General features: G+C 36.2%; 2 protein-coding genes across 3 annotated transcripts in view; both read right to left on the reverse strand.

Moving 5' to 3' along the window:
• Window positions 1-1116: 1116 nt before the first annotated feature.
• The window catches only part of SAR1 (SUPPRESSOR OF AUXIN RESISTANCE1), a 32994-nt gene continuing 14444 nt past the window's right edge, over window positions 1117-19666 (reverse strand). For both annotated transcript variants that reach the window (XM_021441206.2, XM_021441207.2), the window contains 13 exons: window positions 19550-19666; window positions 19076-19152; window positions 18643-18983; window positions 18070-18138; window positions 17644-17962; window positions 17312-17437; window positions 6472-6580; window positions 6300-6371; window positions 6059-6182; window positions 4332-4439; window positions 3510-3647; window positions 1687-1860; window positions 1117-1601 (listed from right to left, as the gene is read on the reverse strand). The exon at window positions 19550-19666 is cut by the window's right edge and continues 71 nt beyond it. In XM_021441206.2, coding sequence (XP_021296881.1) covers window positions 1542-1601; window positions 1687-1860; window positions 3510-3647; window positions 4332-4439; window positions 6059-6182; window positions 6300-6371; window positions 6472-6580; window positions 17312-17437; window positions 17644-17962; window positions 18070-18138; window positions 18643-18983; window positions 19076-19152; window positions 19550-19666 — 1834 coding nt within the window. In that variant the 3' untranslated portion in view covers window positions 1117-1541. The remainder of the gene's footprint in view (window positions 1602-1686; window positions 1861-3509; window positions 3648-4331; window positions 4440-6058; window positions 6183-6299; window positions 6372-6471; window positions 6581-17311; window positions 17438-17643; window positions 17963-18069; window positions 18139-18642; window positions 18984-19075; window positions 19153-19549) is intronic.
• On the reverse strand, window positions 11746-16898 carry LOC110426109 (uncharacterized). The gene is made up of 2 exons (XM_021441208.1): window positions 16842-16898; window positions 11746-16746 (listed from the first exon to the last, which is right to left on the reverse strand). The coding sequence occupies exon 2, from the start codon at window positions 14793-14795 to the stop codon at window positions 14040-14042; it is 756 nt and encodes a 251-aa protein (XP_021296883.1). The 5' UTR covers window positions 14796-16746; window positions 16842-16898; the 3' UTR covers window positions 11746-14039.

The following is a 19666-nucleotide window of genomic DNA, read 5'->3' on the forward strand; positions in this document are numbered from 1 at the left end:
ACCAGTGCATCTACATGATAATGCTCATATGGCAACATTGCTTCCTACATTATCATGTTGTGGTTATGGTTGTTACGAGGATGAACAGGTTTGGGATTTGTATTCAAGAGTTTAGACTAAAGTAGGTTGTAGGCTAAGGCTAGATTGGCATGGGTCGAAATTGCATTCGTGTGGCCAAAGGTTCGACTATTGGAGTAATCATCAGTTGAATTCATTACGACATGGGAATTATTTGGACTTTCTGTGCTCATCTAGACCTTATGAACTCGTTTCAACCTTCTTAACTAGTCTATATATATCATCTGGGCTCACATAGACCTTTTAAGCTCTTTTGAACCTTCCAGAGCTCTGAACTTTACTAAGAAATATAATGTTTTCAAAAAAAGGAAGAATAAGCTTTTAGAATTTTCCAAGGTTTCTTAAGATGTGAAATGAAAAAAGGTATTTGGAGTTGAGGTAAGTGGAATGACTGATTGAAATTCGACGACATTGACAAGTTAAGCACCAAGACACTTAAATAAACAATAACACTTAACAAAAGCCCTATAGATTTTGGTTAGGCACGATGACCATCCAATTGGATTGGTCGGTCAAGGGTCTAGACTCACAGTGCATTGATGGTCCATATATGCTACAAGTACCTTTGAACTTTACCGTATGGAGGAAGGTAAATCTTTTAGCATGTGAAATTATCTTTATACATATCAAATATTAAAATCAAGATCATTTGAATATTGTTTGGATACAATATACTTGTATAAGTATATCCTTTCATATACATAATTATTGGAAACCGTATATGAATAAGAAAACACTTTGAAACCCCTTTTGATCTTTGGACATTTTTAACTTTTGTTTCCAAAATTGTTTTCATACAATTTTTACTAAATTAAAAATGATATTCAAACAATAATATATGTTTTCCATAATATTTCGGAATAAGTCTTGTAATTTTGAGCTCTATGCTATTGTTATCAATTTTGTCCTTAGAATGTATGGAAAGATCATATTAGCAATATGTTGCTAACTTTAGTAAGTTTATATTTGGGCCATTAAATTCGGTATGTTGGACATGTTGAACTAATGTTTAGGCTGCTTGGCAACAGACATGAGGTGTACAATAATCACTGCAAAACCTTAACCTAGTTACTGAAACTTAGCAACAAAATTGAACAATCTGGTAAGTTTCTTTACAAGAAGTTTTAAGGAAAGAGCTGAAAAAGCAAGCTCCGATCAGAACCCTCTGCTGCAGTTTTTTCAACTACTCTGCAGTTCACTACCCAGCTATACATGTAAAGCATTAGCACCATACCACTCTTCAAACTATCAGTCAGTTGAGTGAAAAAGTGTAAGCACCAATTAGTTAACTGCTGGAAATAACTATTTTAACCACTAAAAGTGGAAAAATCTCTCACCAGCTTGAAGCGCCCGGCACATGTATTCTACCATCGAGCCCTCTTAGAAGAAAACTGATGGTTGCTTGATCAAATTATCCTTTACTTTGTGCACTGACACCAACATTGAGTGATCCTAGATGCGACCTACATATGATGACTTTCTTTAGCTTGCAGAAGAACTGCATCATCTGAATCCACCTTTAGCTGTAAACAGATAGAACAACAGTGCCACATGGTCAGTGGTGAGAACGGATTTGATACAAAAGAGCGACCAGCCAATATAACATACCTGCTTGAGATGATTTAATAAAGCTCCATGCAGTAGCCTTTTGAGCTTATCACATTGATCAACCATGTGACCTGAATTGATCAATCCGTCTAGTTGGCACCAAAGCTGCTCTAGTGTGTTATATGGGAACCATACTGCAGATGGTCGTTTGCGATTAATTATGTCTACTGGTCTCTGCAAAAGGTTAATAGTAGCAGACTTCAGGCAAAGCCAGCAGAATACAACACATGATTGCAGACAAATGAACCGGTTGGTTTCACGAGAACAGATTCAATAAGAAAAAAAACAAGCGTAGCAACAAGACATCACATTAATTTGACTTTTCATTTGAATCTATGGTGAATCTCCAAGAAATTATAACCCTTTCTCTTAAGTTTCACATTAGATGACCACATAATCTGACATTTAGTTGCAAACTCTTAGTAGAACACAGAATCGGTATAAAATTAATACAATTTTAATACCTACCCAACTCCATCTTTCAATACCTATTGAACCACACACTTAGGAATATGATAAGATACGCATTTCAGAGAAGAAGTTCAAGTATGAAGAGTGCCGTTCGATGGAAAGCAATATAGATTATAGAAAAGGTTACATGAAACCTGCCTATGTGATATTGTACAATACAGAGCGAACTAGGATTTTGCGTTGAATGAAATTAAAAACATGCATGTTAAGGCTGTCCATCTTGCTGGTAAATAGGAATTGGGAGGTGTGCACGTCTATATGTATGCATGTGAGAAAGATTACAGGAATATGCTTCCATAATCACCATAATTAACCATTCCATAATTCAAAACCTACTAAAAATGATCAGATGGGTATATATAGAACTATAGATACACTGAAAGATTGATACACAAGGGTTAGAAGGCCTAAAGAGATAACTAATAATATATATTATCTTGAACTCCAAGAAAATAAATCCAATGTCCAAGAAACTCTCGGCATAATCTAAGCTTGACAAAATTATACAAAGATACTAGGTTGCAAAAGTTGCATAAGTTTACGATCTTGCCCCTAGAAAGAAAATAAGTAAAAATTTATAAAGTTTAACTGCATGATTAAAATAAATAAATTTTTGCTCTTGTTGCACAAAAATGCCAATATCTTCCACTGTTTTTTTGAGCAGACAACAGGCAAAAGCCACAAAGAGAATAGCTGACTAGTAGGGATGACAATTGACTATACCCCAACAAGGAGCACGCCTCCCCACCCTATTCAGGTCAGTTTTCTTTAAAAAAAAAAGGGGGCAGGGAACCCCAACAAGGAGCACGCCTCCCCACCCTATTCAGGTCAGTTTTTTTTTTTAAAAAAAAGGGGGCAGGGAACCAGGATTTCCTTCCCTGCTGAGTACTCACAAGGGCAGGGAAGGGGACGAATTTCCTCCCCCAAGGTGGGATTGGGGGCGGGGACAGAGTGGTGCATTACTTGCCTCATTTTCCGCCTGCTGCCATCCTACTGACAATTCTTGATTAAATATCAGTACTAACAAGTAGCTTTATCAATTGGTTTTCACTTTCTCCCTTCAATTTATTTCCCAAAATGAAGAAAGATGCCCACCAGTTCACCCTCTCTTCCCTATCTCTTTTCACTACAAGAAAGCCATGATCTAGTTCTGTAAAATGCTCTGAACATACATCTAAGATCTCCAGCGACTTCAATAGAATGGATGATGTCAGCAATTTGAATAAAACATGGATTGAAATAATTTTATATGTTCTATGACATTAGGAGAGTTACATAATACTCATTCATAAAAAACTAGATGAGTTGTAGCACTAAGCAAGTTAAGATACCACAGCAAAATTACAACTTACCATTGATGCAAATGCTTCTACATACTGAATAAACAAATTTGTAGCTTCTATATATCGACCATAATCAACGTATAGTCGAAACAAGGATGCTGGACTTGGCTCTGGGCCAGTCATTCCCCAAGACCTTCTCTGACTTTCCTGCCCAACCCAAGATGATGTAATGGCAAGGTTAAAAATAAGCAAGATTAATCCGGGCATGGTTAAAGTTAAAAACAGTTTGTAAAAGAATAATCTATACTCATTTAAAGATAGTCTTCTTGGAGCCAACCGGTACAACTGGCTACTGATGTAAACAAGTGCTTTTTGGACAGCTTAATAAAGTTGACTGACAGACAAGTGATCTTTCAACCTAAATTGGGTTTTTCTGTTCTTTTGCTTGTTCCCTTACATGATTAAAGTATCCAATGCCAAGGAACTTAGATATAAAGAATGACTATTCCAAGAATATTCTGCTGCTTGAATATGGCCTTCACAACAATGCATTTACTAGCTCAATGAATTTTCATGTGAATTATATATCCTATATCGACTTACATCCTTGTTCTTTTTGTTCCCTTTTCCTACATGTAGTGTTCTGTTATCTTAATAGAGCCTTTTTAGGCTCTTGAGGCCATGAGTAGAGTTCTCTGCCAAATATCATAGTATCCAACATCTTAGAAATTATCCTTATTGAGAAAAAAAATAGATGAAAGATTGAGAGTCAGGGAACCACAGTAGAGAACACTACAGAAAACTTGCAATGTGCAACTTAAGCTGTTCCCTGCTTTTTATATCCCGAGAGCAAACTGATCCAAGATTTTCTATTGTGGATAGAAGTATTACCTCGAACATTTTAACCAGCCACAGAGGCAATTCAATGTGAGGATCAGTACGAAGAAGTGTTTCAGCAACTATTAGTGGCAACCTAGCATGAATATATTTGTACTTTTCCTGCAATGCACAAAGATCTCATGATGAGCTAGATGGAAAAAGAAAATAAACAAGAGGAAAAGGAAAAGAGGAAAGGTGACAGGACAAATTTTTTATGTTGCTTTCATTTTCTTCTTTTTTCATTCAATGGATGGTTGCTTTCAGGTCAGAAAACTGACGCAATCATCTTCATTTTTAAATCCTTACACAGATTTACATTTACCAGGAATTTAACAAGAAAGAAAATGTTGAAGCACAGGCATCAAAAACAGGGCTACTTCACTATGGATTCATATGAATTGAAACTAATGCAACACTAACTCAGCACTCAGAATATGAGTTATATGCACAATCGCTTGAGCTGGTGTTACCCATAGCTTCACTCTTCCTCCCAACCCAAAATGTGCCATCCAGGAAGAGAAACCCCTAGGCCTTTCAATTTTACAATTTCTTTTCTCAACTTATTATACATAATTAATTAGTAACATTACCCTCCAGTAAAAAATAATCCACAACTAAGCATAGAGATCAGAAAAAAGATAAGACAGGGAAGTTTAAGGTATTTTCTTTCACATAAAACAATAAAACACCATCAACATGTTAAGAACTTAACACAGACTGAACCACCCATTTATTGTCCTACTATATTTCCCAATCTTGAGCAAAAACAATTTCTCACTACAGATTCAAAGAAATCATAAGTTAACCAAACATTTTAAATGAACAAACTTCCTTATTCCTGAGTCACTGCTTCATGCAGAAAACATTAAGCACTTTTTTAATAGACTTTCTATCTAAATTATTATAAGGAACACTTTTCTGCTTAATAAATAAAAGCTACCCATAATATGCAGTTACATTTTGTTTTAGCTAGATAAGAAAGGGCCCAAGTAACTTTTCTCAAAGGCCTCTCCTCGAGTTTTTTTAATAGTGAGAATTCTCTTTACCTTAATTTGTAAGACCCAACACTACTGATATGAAATCCCATCAAAAAGACAGAAGAAGAAAAACACTACTGACTGACATAACACAAAGACACCCGATGCCTTATCTCTACTTGAATCACAAGCACCCAAATAAAAATGGGGACAAAACAAGACTTTGAAAAACTATAATACGAGAAAGCAGCACCGCTGTTAGCATCATCTTTCTTCAGCGTTAAACCATAATGTCTGATGTTAGGTCCTCGATGTGAAAATCCTGATGCCATTTTTCTTTTCTTTCATAATATCTTGAATTTGGAATTACATACCATTGCGTTGTTTTCTTTTACTACTTGCTTTTTGCTTCTGGAAGCAAAAAATAAAAGTGAAAAGTAAAGAGTGCATTTTGATAAAAAAGAAAATAATTTTTTTAACAATTAATAAAACTGTAATTTTTGGAGAACAAAATGCATGACTTTACTTTTATATATAACAATTATCTTACATTTGGTGTTGTATATTAGTCATTTTTTAATTTTTAACCAGTTATCGATTTATGGTTATGCTTTCTACTATTTGCTTTTGCCTTTAGCAGAACTTTAGTAAGCAAAAAACAAATACCAAAAAGCAAGTTGCAAATGCGACAACCAAACGAGCCTAAAGAAATTTCAGAACAAGGCAAGAAAAAGAAAATTGAAGCATGTAGAAGATACGAACAAGATAACGCTCAAGTGTTTCCCAGTGACAATTCGCCTTAGTTTGTTGAGCTGTAGGCGCCATATCAGGTGAACCATGAACAACCACTTCATCCTTGGATGATGTCAATAATAGATTGTGTGCTCTGAAATCAATCCAAAAAGTAAAAGCCACATTATTTAATTAAAATTCTTTACTTCACAGGCAAATTAAACAGAGGGAAAAAGTGAAACAAATTAGTGCAAAGGATGACTCATCTTACCCAGTCCAAGACGAGCTTACTGTACTAGGGCAGCACTTTAACGACATAGCAGAGAAGATCTTTTCTAATTCCCTGAGCAAAAAGGACCACCAAGTTAAGCTAACAGAATCCCAGACGCACATATGATCATAAGTAAATTTAATGAAGCAGCTGAAGGGTAAATATTTTCCACCTCTTCAATTCTGAGTCCTTCCAGAATTTTAAAAGAACACCGAAGGCCATGTCATATAAATTCGTTTGGACCAGAAGCTCAACCAGATCTGATGGGGCCTTTTGAATATCTGGAAAGGAGTTGAAAGTAAAATAAACCATCCAAAAAGAAGAGACTACTAAAAGTGGATAATGGAAACCTCCACGTCAGCAACTAAAACTTTGTGCTGAAGTTTCTTAATATTAATAAGCCATGTCACGCGATCTTCCTTTTCTACACCTTGTATCAAAACCTGACTACACCATCTGTCTACAAGAGCTTACACCTAAAAACGAAATTAAAATGAGAAAATAAAGAAAGAGAAAAGATAGAGAAAGCAATAGCAGCCTTATCCCTTCATATGTTACCATCTCACCATCTATAAATACACCATGACAAACATCATAATACTAAGCTAAATCATCCCAGGCTTCCTTTTCTTCAAAAATGCCTTTACAAGCATGCAGAGCAGAAACCATTGTACATTCTATCCAGAATCATCAAAGCTACATCAAAATGCTGAAAAAACTAGAAACTTCCAAGCCGTAGGACAATGAAATTTAAATATTGCCCACTAGTGCCACTGTTCTTAAAGCAGCAAAACCTATTATAAGCAATTTTCTTTGGCTTAATAAGATTAAACAGAAAGTTGTACTTACAGCTAGTGTCCAAACAACCAAAGAGAATTGTACGTTCTATCCAGAATCAAAGCTACTTTAAAATGCTGAAAAAACTAGAAACTTCCAAACCATAGGACAATGAAATTTAAATAGTGCCCACTAGGGCCACTGTTCTTAAAGCAGCAAAACCTATTATCAGTAATTTGCTTTGGCTTAACAAGATAACAAAAAGTTGTACTTACAGCTAGTGTCCAAACAACCAAAGAGACTTTGATGGCTCTTTCCCCTTTCAATACTCCCAAAGTAATAAAACAATACCACAACCAGAGAACCACTCAGAATAGCATGAAAAACACACCTGATGCTCTTACCAGTCAACCACCAAAACATCTTACCATTACTCAATCCACACACCTTTATAGACTACAACAGATAGATAAAAGAAACAACTTAAAGTACAAGGTTTCCATTAAGTATTTTTGTCAGACCTTTATAAAGGAAAAGGCATAAGGTGAAGCAAGTCACCCTTGTAAGATGTCGCGTAGTCCACAAAGCACTAAGGCGTACGGGTTGTAGGAGTCAATTTTAATTTAGAAAATAAAAAATATATTCAAGATAATTTGATTGATAACAAAGCAATATTCCAAAAACAGATCCAAGTTACCATCACCACTATGTTTAAATTGAGGGGAGGGGAGGGAAAGGAAAGGCAAGGGGGAGAAAGAGGGAACCCTTTCCCTTTTTTGGATAACCAATGAAACAAAAGGAGAGAAATGAAAGGGTACTCAACATCCCTCTGTTTCCCCTCGAAAGCCCCTCCTTCCAATTGCCCCAAATTGGAGGAAAAGGAGTGGACAAGAAAGACAATTTTTATATGTTAATATGTCCATAATACCCTCATTGATTTCAACAAATTCTATAAGAACCTCATATAAGAGCTTTCTTAACTCTCCAATTTGCATCCTTTGCTTGCTGCTTTTTGTTATCTTCACCTCACTACTGCAGCGACACAAAATGGCTCTCTCATTTGCATTTTTATACTTGTTAAAGACTGATATATATTGTTATGTGTTAGGATATAGGTTTAGGACTGTTTTAATCTTTGTCATATTCTCTATTCTATTATAAATAGAATAGCCACATTGCTGAAATAGACCTTTATCAAATATATGAAAGTAGTTCACATGGGATCAAAGCCTACCTATCCAAAACCCTAAAAAACCCAAAACTATGTGGAGTGGGTTCTACTAAGACTGGTAGATCTTGTTAGTTGAATATGAGGTTGGTTAGTTTTTGATGTGTTGATCTCTCTTTTTTTTAATAGTGGTGGAAAAGGGTCAGTGAGATGGTGTCAAAAGGTAATAAAGGCCTAGAGGTTGTGTTCTCACATCACAAATTGTTGATGTTATGCTAGCTGAAGATGGTTCTAATTTTATAGAATGGAAGTTTCTAATTAAGGTTAATGTAAGAGGACTTGGGAAGGAAGCATGTCTTACTGAATCTATCCAGATAAAGAAGATGCTGCCAAGGTATGGATGACAGATGATGGAAGATTGTTTTCTCATATTGTTAATTTTATTGATAGAAAGATGGTTCTTTCAATGAAATATACCACAACAGTTAAAAAGTTATGGGAGTTATTGCATAAGTGTTTTTCAAGTACAAAGAATAAGAAGAAATTGTTTTCTCAGATTGTTAATTGTATTGATAGAAAGATTAAAAAGTTATGGGAGTTATTGCATGAGTGTTTTTCAAGTACAAAGAATATGGTTTATCACAGGAGGTTAGTCGTCCAAGTTAGAATGGACGTACAATTATCAATTATTACTATGATTATAAGTGTACAACTGCAAATTTTTACACTGCCATGCCACTTTTTACTGCTGTGGCTAAGATGAAAGAAAAGCATGAGAGACTGTCTTTTGTTGGCTATTTGGTTTAGATTCAGAGTATGACATGATTCATTCTCAAGTCTTGGCCAACAAGGTTGTTTCTTCATTGTCTGATGTTGTCACCACAATACGAAGTGCTACCAAGGAAAGTGGTTTTACTACTAGTGATGTGTCTAATCGATCTGCCTTAGTTTTACAAGGTACTAATGGGTTTGGCAATGGATATAGAAGAGGATCAAGTGTGGGAAGAGGCAATTTTGGAGGAAGTCACGGTGGAAAAGGAACAAGCAGTTGTGGAGCTCCAAGAGTGTGCTATCACTGCGGAGAAAAGGTCTCCTCAGGAATTAGTACTCTAAACCCCTACAGGGACAACAAAATTATCATTATCAATCTTCTTCACAAGGGCAACAACAACAACTACGACAGTATTAGGTCCCCTCTAAATTTGCTCATGCAACATCACAAGTTGGCGATTCCACTACACCCCAAATTGAAGGACATACAATAATTATGCCTAATGAAGAGTGTTCTAGTTATACCCAATTCCAGAAGTCACAACAGCCTTCATCCTCTTTTATCACTACCTTAGTTAAGTCAAGTAATCCCACAACATGTCTTTCTTCTTCATCTTGTCATTGGGTTATTGACTCAGGTGCCATTGACCATATGACAAGAAATTCAGGTATTTTATCCACTTATAGACATTCCAATCATTGTACTAATGCCATTCTTGCTAATGGATCAACTACAAAAGTCTTAGGTACTTGTAGTAAACTTGTTACTCCGTCATTGCCTTTCATCTTCAATTTTGCATCTTCCCAAGTTTCCATTTAACTTGATGTCTATTAGCCAAATAACTAAAGTCTTAAATCATTGCGTTGCCTTCTTTCCTAATTACTGTCTATTTCAAGATCTCTTGACTTGGAAGATTATTGGTAGTGGGAGTAAATCAAATGGTTTATATCTACTGGATGAAGTTATTGCTGCTTTTCCTTCTACTAGTGCATCAATTGCATGTTCTCGTGATCTTTCCTTTTTCTAACTTTACTGTCAACTTGGTCATCCGTCTCTATTAGAGTTGAAGAAAATATGTCCTAAGTTAGTATCTGTGTCTAGTTTACCATGTGAGTCTTATGAGTTTGCAAAGCACCATTGTGTGCCACGTGTTTAGAGTTAATAAGAAAACTATGTCTCTCTTTGAGTTAGTTCATTATGATCTCTAGGGTCCATGTCCCGTGACTTCAAAAATTGATTTTAAGTATTTTGTAACATTTGTTGATCATTTTTTAAGTACTTGGTTATATTTAATGAAATCTAAATCTGACTTGTTTTCCATCTTTGTTGAATTTTGTGCAAAAACTTGTATTCAATTTCACTCAAATATTCATATCCTCCGTAGTGATAATGCTAAAGAGTATTTCTCTGATCATTTTCGTTTTTACATGATACAAACTGGTATTATTCATCAATCTTGTATTTTTACTCTTTAACAAAATGTGGCAGAAAGAAAAAATAGTTATCTTATGAAAGTTGATAAAGCCTTAATGTTTCAAATGAGGGTTCCTAAAGTTTTTTTAGGCTAAGGTTGTTCATACTGCTGCTTGTCTTATTAATTGTATGCCTTCCTTTGTTCTTCAAGGCCAAACACCATATTATATCTAGTCTTCAAACCAGTCCTAATTTCCAATACCTCCCAACATATTGGGTTGTACTTGTTTTGTTTAGGATATGCGACCCAATGTTAGTAATGTATATTCTTAGGTTACTCTCGTACTCAAAAAGGTTATCGTTGTTACTCACTAGAGTTGGGCAAGTATCTTGTTTCTGGTGATGTCACATTCTTTGAGAATAGTCCTTTCTTTGCTAGTCCTCCTTCCTTTGTTTCTAAGACTGAGCTAGTAGATTTCTTGATTTAGACAGTGAGTACTCCTAGTCTTGATACTCCATCTAGTTCATCTTGACCTCTTATTACACAGCTGTACACCCGTCATCATGGCACTGATACAACAATTCCTCAGCCCGTAGATGCGTTGTCAGATTCACTTCTTGTACCAACTTCTAGGTCATTAAATTCTGACCTTGATCTCCCTATTGCCCTTCAAAAAGGTAAACGTCAGTGCACTCATTCCATCTCTTCGTTTGTGTCTTATGACCATCTTTCGCATTCGTTTGTTGCTTCTCTTGATTCAGCTTCACAATACGGTATTCATGATCTTAAAAATTTTCTTCAAGAAAAATTTCAAACGAAAGACTTGGGTTCTTAAAATACTTTCTAGGGATTGAAGTGACTCACACCAAAAAGGGTATATTTCTCTCCTAAAGGAAGTATGTCCTAGAGTTGCTCAAAGATGTTGGATTGCTTGGAGCAAAGCCTTCGGAGACTCCTATGGACTCAAGTGTGAAGCTTATAGCAAGAGAGAGGGACGCATTTGCAGATCTTGAAAAATATAGAAGCTTGGTTGGTAAATTGAATTATATGACAATGACTCGTCTTGGTATTTCTTTTCCAATGTGTAAGAAGTCAATTCATGTCAGCACCTACTATTATTCATTAGGATGCTTTGGTTCGTATTCTAAAGTATTTAAAAGGGACACTAGGCAAAGGGGTTGTATATGGAGATCATGGACATACTGTAGTTGACGGCTTTCCTAATGTTGATTGGGCAAAATCACTAGATGATACAAAATATACTATATGATATTTGTGTGTTTTTGGCAAGAAATTTGGTATCATGGAAGAGTAAGAAGCAGAATGTGGTAACAAGGTCTAGTGCAGAGTCCAAGTACAGCACTATAGCACAAACTACTTGTGAGCTTATGCGGATTTGTCATTTGTTCATCTCCTATGAGATTGTGATGTGATAACCAAGCAACTATGCATATTTCTTCTAATCCAGTGTTTCATGAAAGGTCAAAACATATTGAGGTTGATTTTCATTTTGTACGAGTGAAAATTCAACAGAAATTGATATCTACATCCTATGTAAGCATGGGAGAGCAATTAGCAAATTTGTTTACTAAGAATCTTTCTCGAGTTAGAATTGATTATATTTGGAAAAAACTGGGCATGATCAATATCTAGGCTCTAGCTTGAGGGGGAGTGTTAAAGGATGATATATATTGTTAGGTGTAAGGGCTGTTGTAGGTTTAAGGCTATTTTAGTCTTGTTTATATTCTCTATTCTATTATAAATAGAATAGCCACATTGTGGAAATAGACCTCTATCAAATATATGAAAGTAGTTTACAGCATTTTTTTTTATCTTAAGTCATAAGCAGAATTATTTGAGGGCTTTTTATTATTGCCTTACATGGAAACAATCTTGAATCTCTAGTCCAATTGTTTTTTTTTTTTTTGAAAAGTGAATTTTATTGATAGACCAAGAGCTAGTATGCCATAAGAAGTCTTGAATCTTGATAATGGAAGACTCTTAATAGCATTAAAAGACTAGCTTTGGTGGAAAAGAGCACTACAATCACAGCAAAAGTCTTCTCAAAAAGCAATCAGCAGCTAAATCAAAAGAGTTCGTCTCTAAAAGACTCGTCAAAGCTAAAAGACGACTAGCAGCATCCAACCAAACACAAGCAAAGCCCAACAAAAAGAGACCAAATATGAGTAGAATTCCAGATCATCCCAAAGCACTATTTTTTGCATGCTCAGAAAACCCTTATCCAATGTCGACACCAACACCTTCAACCCACATACTACCTTGCTCATAACCTGAAACTAGCTCAGGGATCATCTAACAAAAGCTCAAGTTCCCAACGTCTGTCCTCTGCTTCAAGTTCAGCTAATCTTGGCAGTACCTCTTTTTTCTCTCCTCTAAATTTCAACCCCAATCTTTTGCTCAGTTCCCATATATCCTCAGCCTCTTTTCTAATCACTAAATTTCGTTTCCTTATGTCTAAATCTGAGACTATTCCTCCCTCTGTTCTTTATGTATTTCATCTCTCATTTCACTTGGATCATTCCCATTCCTTCTTCGAGTTTGTCTCTCCACCGTCCCTTGGGTCACACCTCTCCTCCTATTGATCCCATTTTTCTTTTTGCTACTCTGGCTTCTCCTAAACTCAGGTGAATATTTCTTCAATTTTCCTTTCCCCTTTCTGCTTTTACGCAAAACATGTCACCCATTCCATGTCATCTTCCTGCTCTTTATCTTGGCATACCTTTCCTCTAACTTTAATTTCCCCATCTGTCTCCCTTCCCAGATCTGCATTTCCCCACTTGGTCTTTTCTCCATCTTGGCTCCAATAGCTTTCAGGACTAGGTCTTTCCTTTTCTTTTATAACTATTTTCCAATCATGACTTCTTAGGCCATATTTTCTATTTCATGGCTTACTTTACTTTTATCACTAATGGGTTTCACCACTTTGACCCAACTACCACTCCTTTCTTCCCCTCTACTTCAACATTAAAGCCCAAGCCCGACCCCTTTGATCTTTTACTTCCTTATTTGAAACCCACAACCCTGCCCTAATTCCTTTTCTTCACAGTATTCAGTCCTTGTCCTCTCTTTTCCATCTATTCTCATATTCTCTTTGTTCTCACAAGTCTCCTTGGACAAGGTGTCTGTCTCCTTCCCTTGTACTACTATCTCAAATCCTATGTTTTATCCCCTTTGTACCGTCTCCTTACCTTTCCCTTTTTCATGCAACGTGACTTCCTCTACTTCCAAGATCCCCTGCTGTAGCCATCCTACATCTGATGGCATGAAGCTGTCCACATCAGCAATTGACTTTAATTTGAAATCTTTTGTCCTTTCTGATTTTTCAATTTCAAGAAAAGACTTAGATTCATGAGCCATCTCCACCGTCTCGACCTTAACCCCTCCACCGCCTTCACCACTCACCACGGTGGCAGATAGCTCTTCTTCAACCCCTTGCCTAACTTCTTTACCCTGGTTGTAAATTTCCAGATTGCAGCTTGTTTCCTCCCCAACAATACTCGCACTGATCATATATGTTTTCCCTGCTGCTTTTATGGTGATTCTAGTTGGTATCTCAGCCCTGCTCTTTACTTTCACTAGTAGAAAGCCTTAGTCAAATCTTTCTCTTCTAAACGTACCCATATCGACTCCCATTAACTTCCCCCAGCGTTTTCCTATTGCTTTGAATATGTTGATGAGCCATAAGTGCACTGGTATGTCATACAAACCAACCCACAATCTAACATCCCCATCATACTTTGCAATGTCTATTGGGATTAGAGAATCGAACCACACTTCAAATATTTCCCGGTAGTTTTCTAACAAAGTATTCATCTCTTCCCTTCCTTCAAAGGTGACAAGCGGAGACAATCCCTCAATGACCCTAACTTGTACTTGGATCCCTTCGTTTAGCAGCTTGGACTGAACAACTCCACATTCGATTCTCTTTTTCAGTCTTCCAATGGCACTATTTTGGATCCAGCGCATATCCTCTTCTGGAATATCACTATTGATTGTTGTTCTTGATGATCCCTCCTGTGCATATGATCCTATATTCTTTTCCCCAACCCTCCTCTGTATCATGCTCTCATCTTTATTTCCCCACTCGTTTTTCTCAATCAAATCCACTTTCTCTTTTGTGGGTTTTACCTTCCATTCCTCCATAGTCTCCTCTTCTCGACCCCCTTGAACTACTTCTTTAAAGGACCTACCACCCACTCCCTTTGTACCTGTTTCCCACACTATTTTCTTGATCGGTTCTACTCTAGTTTCCACCTTCTCTCTGTGCACTGGTTCTGCTTTTTGGACAACTACTCGTTTTCCTTCGATCCATTGATGTCCACCCCATCTAAGAGCCTTCTCCATCTCGTGTTCTCTTGTCCAATACTTAATATATTTTCCCCTTGTCTATGAGAATTCTGAACTTTGAAGAATAATTTTCTAGGAACCGAGTCAAAGGAAAAGATTAAACAGCTAATTTCACCCATAATAAATGAGTTCCCACAGTGTACACAGAGAAGGGTATCGTCAACAGCATAAACATGCACAACTTTGCATATGCCTTATTCAGGAAGTGTACACTAAATAGGACTTTCTCTAAAACAATTAGAGCCCGATCGCATTTTGGTTGCACCACTTCAAAATGTGCTATGGAATTGTGATGCAAGACAGCTTGGAGGGCTAGGGTTTATGATGATGATGATGATGATGATGATAATAACAATCTGAAAATTCTTGAGAAAACATAGAAACAAAACTAAAAAAAGGGAATTAAGAAGGTCGTTGATTGTGTCACATAACCAAGAAGAAAGGAAACCTAAGCATCAAATCTGGGGTTCCTCAAAAGTAAGACCTAAGTTTGATTGCATCACATAATCACAATAGTGAAAAATCTCTTACAATAATCTGTCACCAAAAGAAGACATTGATAATTATATATTAGCTACTACCAAACCTAATCCCAAAAGACCTAGACCTCCTATTCCAAGCAGGGCTTTAAAGAAAATACTTTAGATTCCAATAACTAACAAACTTGACGCTAAAAAACAAATGCTAATAGGATAAGGAAAAATTAACTAAGATACGAAACCCTAATAATATAAATGTAATATATCAAATATAATTATAGATCTATAAAATATCACAATTAAGCCCCATAAATACAACAAAGTAACAAAATAAACTCTTAAATAAGCTAATCCTTCAATTAGCTTCTCTGCATTCTTCATCAAATTCTTCTAAAACATCCAACCAATCAAATGACTTACCTCTGTTGCATTCTTATTATGGAACTAAGATACTAATATGCCTATATACATCTTCGAGCAGCATCTCAAACACCAAACGTCATGACAGAAATGAACTCCAGTCCCACCTCCAACCTCAGAAAAGTCCGACTGACTTATGATATTCTTGCACAAACTCCAATTGAGACTCAACCTTCTGAGAAGTCCACTCGAAAGTGGCATCCACAAGACATATAAAATATACTAAAGTTTAACGTTGCATAAAACCATCTATTACTCATGCCAGAAATTCAATTTAGAGTAAGGCCAAGGACATCAGTTTTGAGAGCTTTATTTGCTTAAAACCAGTAACTCCCACATTGATTGAATCAAGTCCTCATTGAAACTAATTATAGTTAGCTACATGAATCTTTCTCCACCACTTTGCATGAATACATGTTCTCAACAAGATAAATAGAACAATGTTGCATGGACTCAAATATGATCTCTACCATAGACATGTGTCAAGATACCCTACTTACATTTTATTCAGCTTTAGACTGGCAGTGTATGACACAAGATTCCAAAAGTAGGATATCTGTTGTGTAGTCTATGTTTCTTATGATAATTTCATGAAACGTCTATAAATAAGATATCTTGTTTAAATTAGGATTTTCTTATGGAACTTCCCTTAAAAATACTCATTTTTAACTTGCATTAATTTTAAGATTGTCTTAAAAAGCTAAAGCCCATAAACTGAAGGTGGAATGCATATAACCACCAGCAGGCAAAAGATTCAATGTGTCTGAGACAGAATCCTTTTCGAAGCCCAATTTTGAAGGGAAAATGAACAAAATTTGGACTAGGAGTCAATTCCTAATTCAAGCCCAATTTGGAAGAATAAGCTAGCTGGCATACAAATGTGCATAAAACCCATTTTCTCTTCTCCTTCAACAAGCCACACTGCATAAACTCCTTCCCACTTGCCAGATATAAGACCTGCCTCTCTCCTCTTTACCTTTCCAGTTACCATTTAATGATATTTCACAAAAGCTCAGATTTCCCACTGCCTTCTCAAACCAAGTGCATATCTGACAAAGCAAGAAAGCCCAACTCTCATTAACAATGGAGTGTCATAGCTTCCACGGTGCAATCAATCGAAATTAATCCAGAAATTTCCCTCTACCTTTCCTATCTCCACCTCTTGATTCAATCACCTTGGTGTGAAGAAGCCAAGTCCAATGTCCAGAATATTCCCCCTTTCCCCACCCACCCCAACTGTGTCATGTCCACTGACACAGGTCTGGCACCCTAAAACAGCAAGTCCATGTTATGTAGCATAGAAATCAGATGCTTCACTACTGATTCTATATATTAGTTTTTTCAATCCACTTTTAAGCCTTTTCTTGCCTCTATTCTAATTTACCTATTTTCCACAACGACAAATGATCAACCTGTCATAAATGAATTCATTTCCTGCTACTCCTTTAATTCTGTCTAAATCATGCTTATTTACAGAGCTGGTCCAGCCTCAGAGAAATGAGGATGATTTTAGTTGGTCAACAGCCACTATAAAAGGATAATTAAACTCTACAAGTATTAAGAAAGGAAGTAATCTCAGAGAAAGAAAGGGGTGCAAGACTAAGAAAAAATTACCAGAATATGTCCACTTGATATTTGCCAATGAAAGCAGATATTCTGCTGATGTTAGCACAAACTCATTTTCAAGCTTTTCAATATCAACATAAAATTGCAGCCTCTGCGCTTGTACATCATTACCAGCTGCAGCAGCAAAAAGGAACATATTAAACAAGTCCATGCACAATATCAAAAATTATTTGACTACTTTGAACAAATGAACAGATAGAATGAAGAACCAAATTGGTAAGTTATTCCTATAATGCTAAGATAAACATATGCTAGATATGAAGACAACAAAAATGAGAACATCACAGAATAATAAAACTCTTTGTTGATGCAATAATTACACTGTTCTTTGACTGTCTTTTTAGCCTTTTTACTAGGATAATGATCGTTCCGAAGAGGACGTCCCTCAGGAAGGGAATCAATCCACGCATAAGCAGGATGGACAAGATGCAGGGCATTGACAGCAGCAGAGAGTGCATTCAGCCTCTCCTGCAGTGTAACTGACATGTGCTGCTGATCTTTCAGAATTGACTCAGTTCGTAAACGAGCAGAATATAGATATATGTAACTTGCTGCCCTTCGCCAATTATGTCGGTGCATTTCAAATGCATAAAGCAATTTGTATGGATTTGGCTTTGCCAAGATATCTGTACGCTCCGCCTACAAATTATCGCACACAGGTTGCCTAAGAGATTAATGCGCAAGAAAGAAAATAAAATCAATAATGGAAGCCAATGAAGTTAAATCTCCGAGCAATTATCAGATACCTTCCATGCAAGTTCTCGCTCAATCTTATCAGCTAAACCAATGAAGGGCAATTGACCATTGCAGAGAATCTACATTGCAGAGAAAGGAGGAAAGAGTTGTTGATAAGTAACTTGTCAAGTGATTTGTTATCCACAGGCACGCAAAATAAATTGGCCTCTTATGAATAATACAGCAAATACTGCAAAAATGGTATGGCTAATGAAGATGACAATTTGTGACACAGCAAGCAAAAATGGTATAATAAATGAAATAGCAAAAGAGAAAACTTGCAATTCCCTACAAAAATTTACATCCTTTAAGGCTGATAACTATCATGAAAACCTTTCCTGATTTTTGTTAATGCAAGGCCAGGATTTTCAAACAAATTGAAATATCAACTCTTTCTTTCCTGAATTCTTTTAGGCTTTTTGTTCTTAGGATGTTGTCAAAAAGGCATTGAAACTAGCCATCAAGCATAGTGCAATACTTGAGCTTGGAACTAGCCATGTACAGACTATGACAAAATATGCATGATGCAGAGCTCTGAGACAGAATAGTTGGAACAAAGAAAACAGCAAAATGTGTAAGAGAACCTTTATTGCTCCACGTTCATAAAGAACAATTATAAAGCGCCTTAAGCAGATGTACTTGCTCTCCTCGTCTGGATTTGAAAGTATTGCACAGTATGCATCATTCAGGAGATTAAGATCTAAAGTGAACTTGAAAAGATTTGCCCAAAGACGTCCTTTGATGGTAGTTGCTGATTCATTAGATGGATCTCTCTCATAGCCATCAACTCTAAGGTTAAGAGCATCGACTTGCTCCAGTGCAGCAAGTGCAAATTGGCAAGCACCTTCACTAATGTTATACTGCTCAAATAACTGCATCACCCATTGATAATAATGAAGCTTCCATGCAGCAGATACATGACCATCTGGACCAGAAAAATTAAAATCATCTATTTGCTGAAAAAATTAAATTGTCCTATTTTCTTTGGAAACAACAACATTCTTAGAATAAACTCACTAAAACCAAGATACAGCAACCCTGATTCCTGAGATAAACTCTGCAAGGCCTGTGAAGCTCCTTCTCCTGATGCAGTTCTGCATAAAACAAAGCACCAACAACTCAACTGAGGCGTAAATAAAGTAACTGAATGATAATATACAAGAAAAATCCAGTACAACACCTGATGTGGATACTCAAATATAATCCAAACCAGATTTAGAGAAAAAGTATTATAGATTTATAAATTAATATTCTAGAATTTCAATTATTTATCTATATTTTTAAAACATATTTAAAGAAAAGTATTGAAGGACTGAAAAATTAAATAATGTTTGTATATGTATGTAGATTAATTAGAAACATATTTAAAGAAAGTAGTATGGAAGATTAAAATATGAAACAGCATTAAGAGGAAGGAAACGGTTGAAAATCAACAGGATGAAGTAGCAAAAAAAAAAATGGAGATTAGGATGTAGCTGAATTATTAACTACCTGAAGAAACAGCTAACAGCTTCACAGACTTTCCTCTCTTTCAGGATTCCATGTAACCCACGCTGTGTTTGAGCAAGACGACAGCATCCAAGTATATGTTGAAGCAAGCACCAATCA

Source organism: Theobroma umbraticum, unplaced genomic scaffold, assembly GCF_002168275.2.
Source record: "Theobroma umbraticum cultivar Fairchild unplaced genomic scaffold, ASM216827v3 scaffold_55.0, whole genome shotgun sequence".
Taxonomy (NCBI): domain Eukaryota; kingdom Viridiplantae; phylum Streptophyta; class Magnoliopsida; order Malvales; family Malvaceae; genus Theobroma; species Theobroma umbraticum.

Excerpts from the sequence above, each read along its gene's own strand:
- LOC110426109 (XM_021441208.1), bottom strand. The coding sequence starts at position 14,795 with ATGGAGAAGGCTCTTAGATGGGGTGGACATCAATGGATCGAAGGAAAA.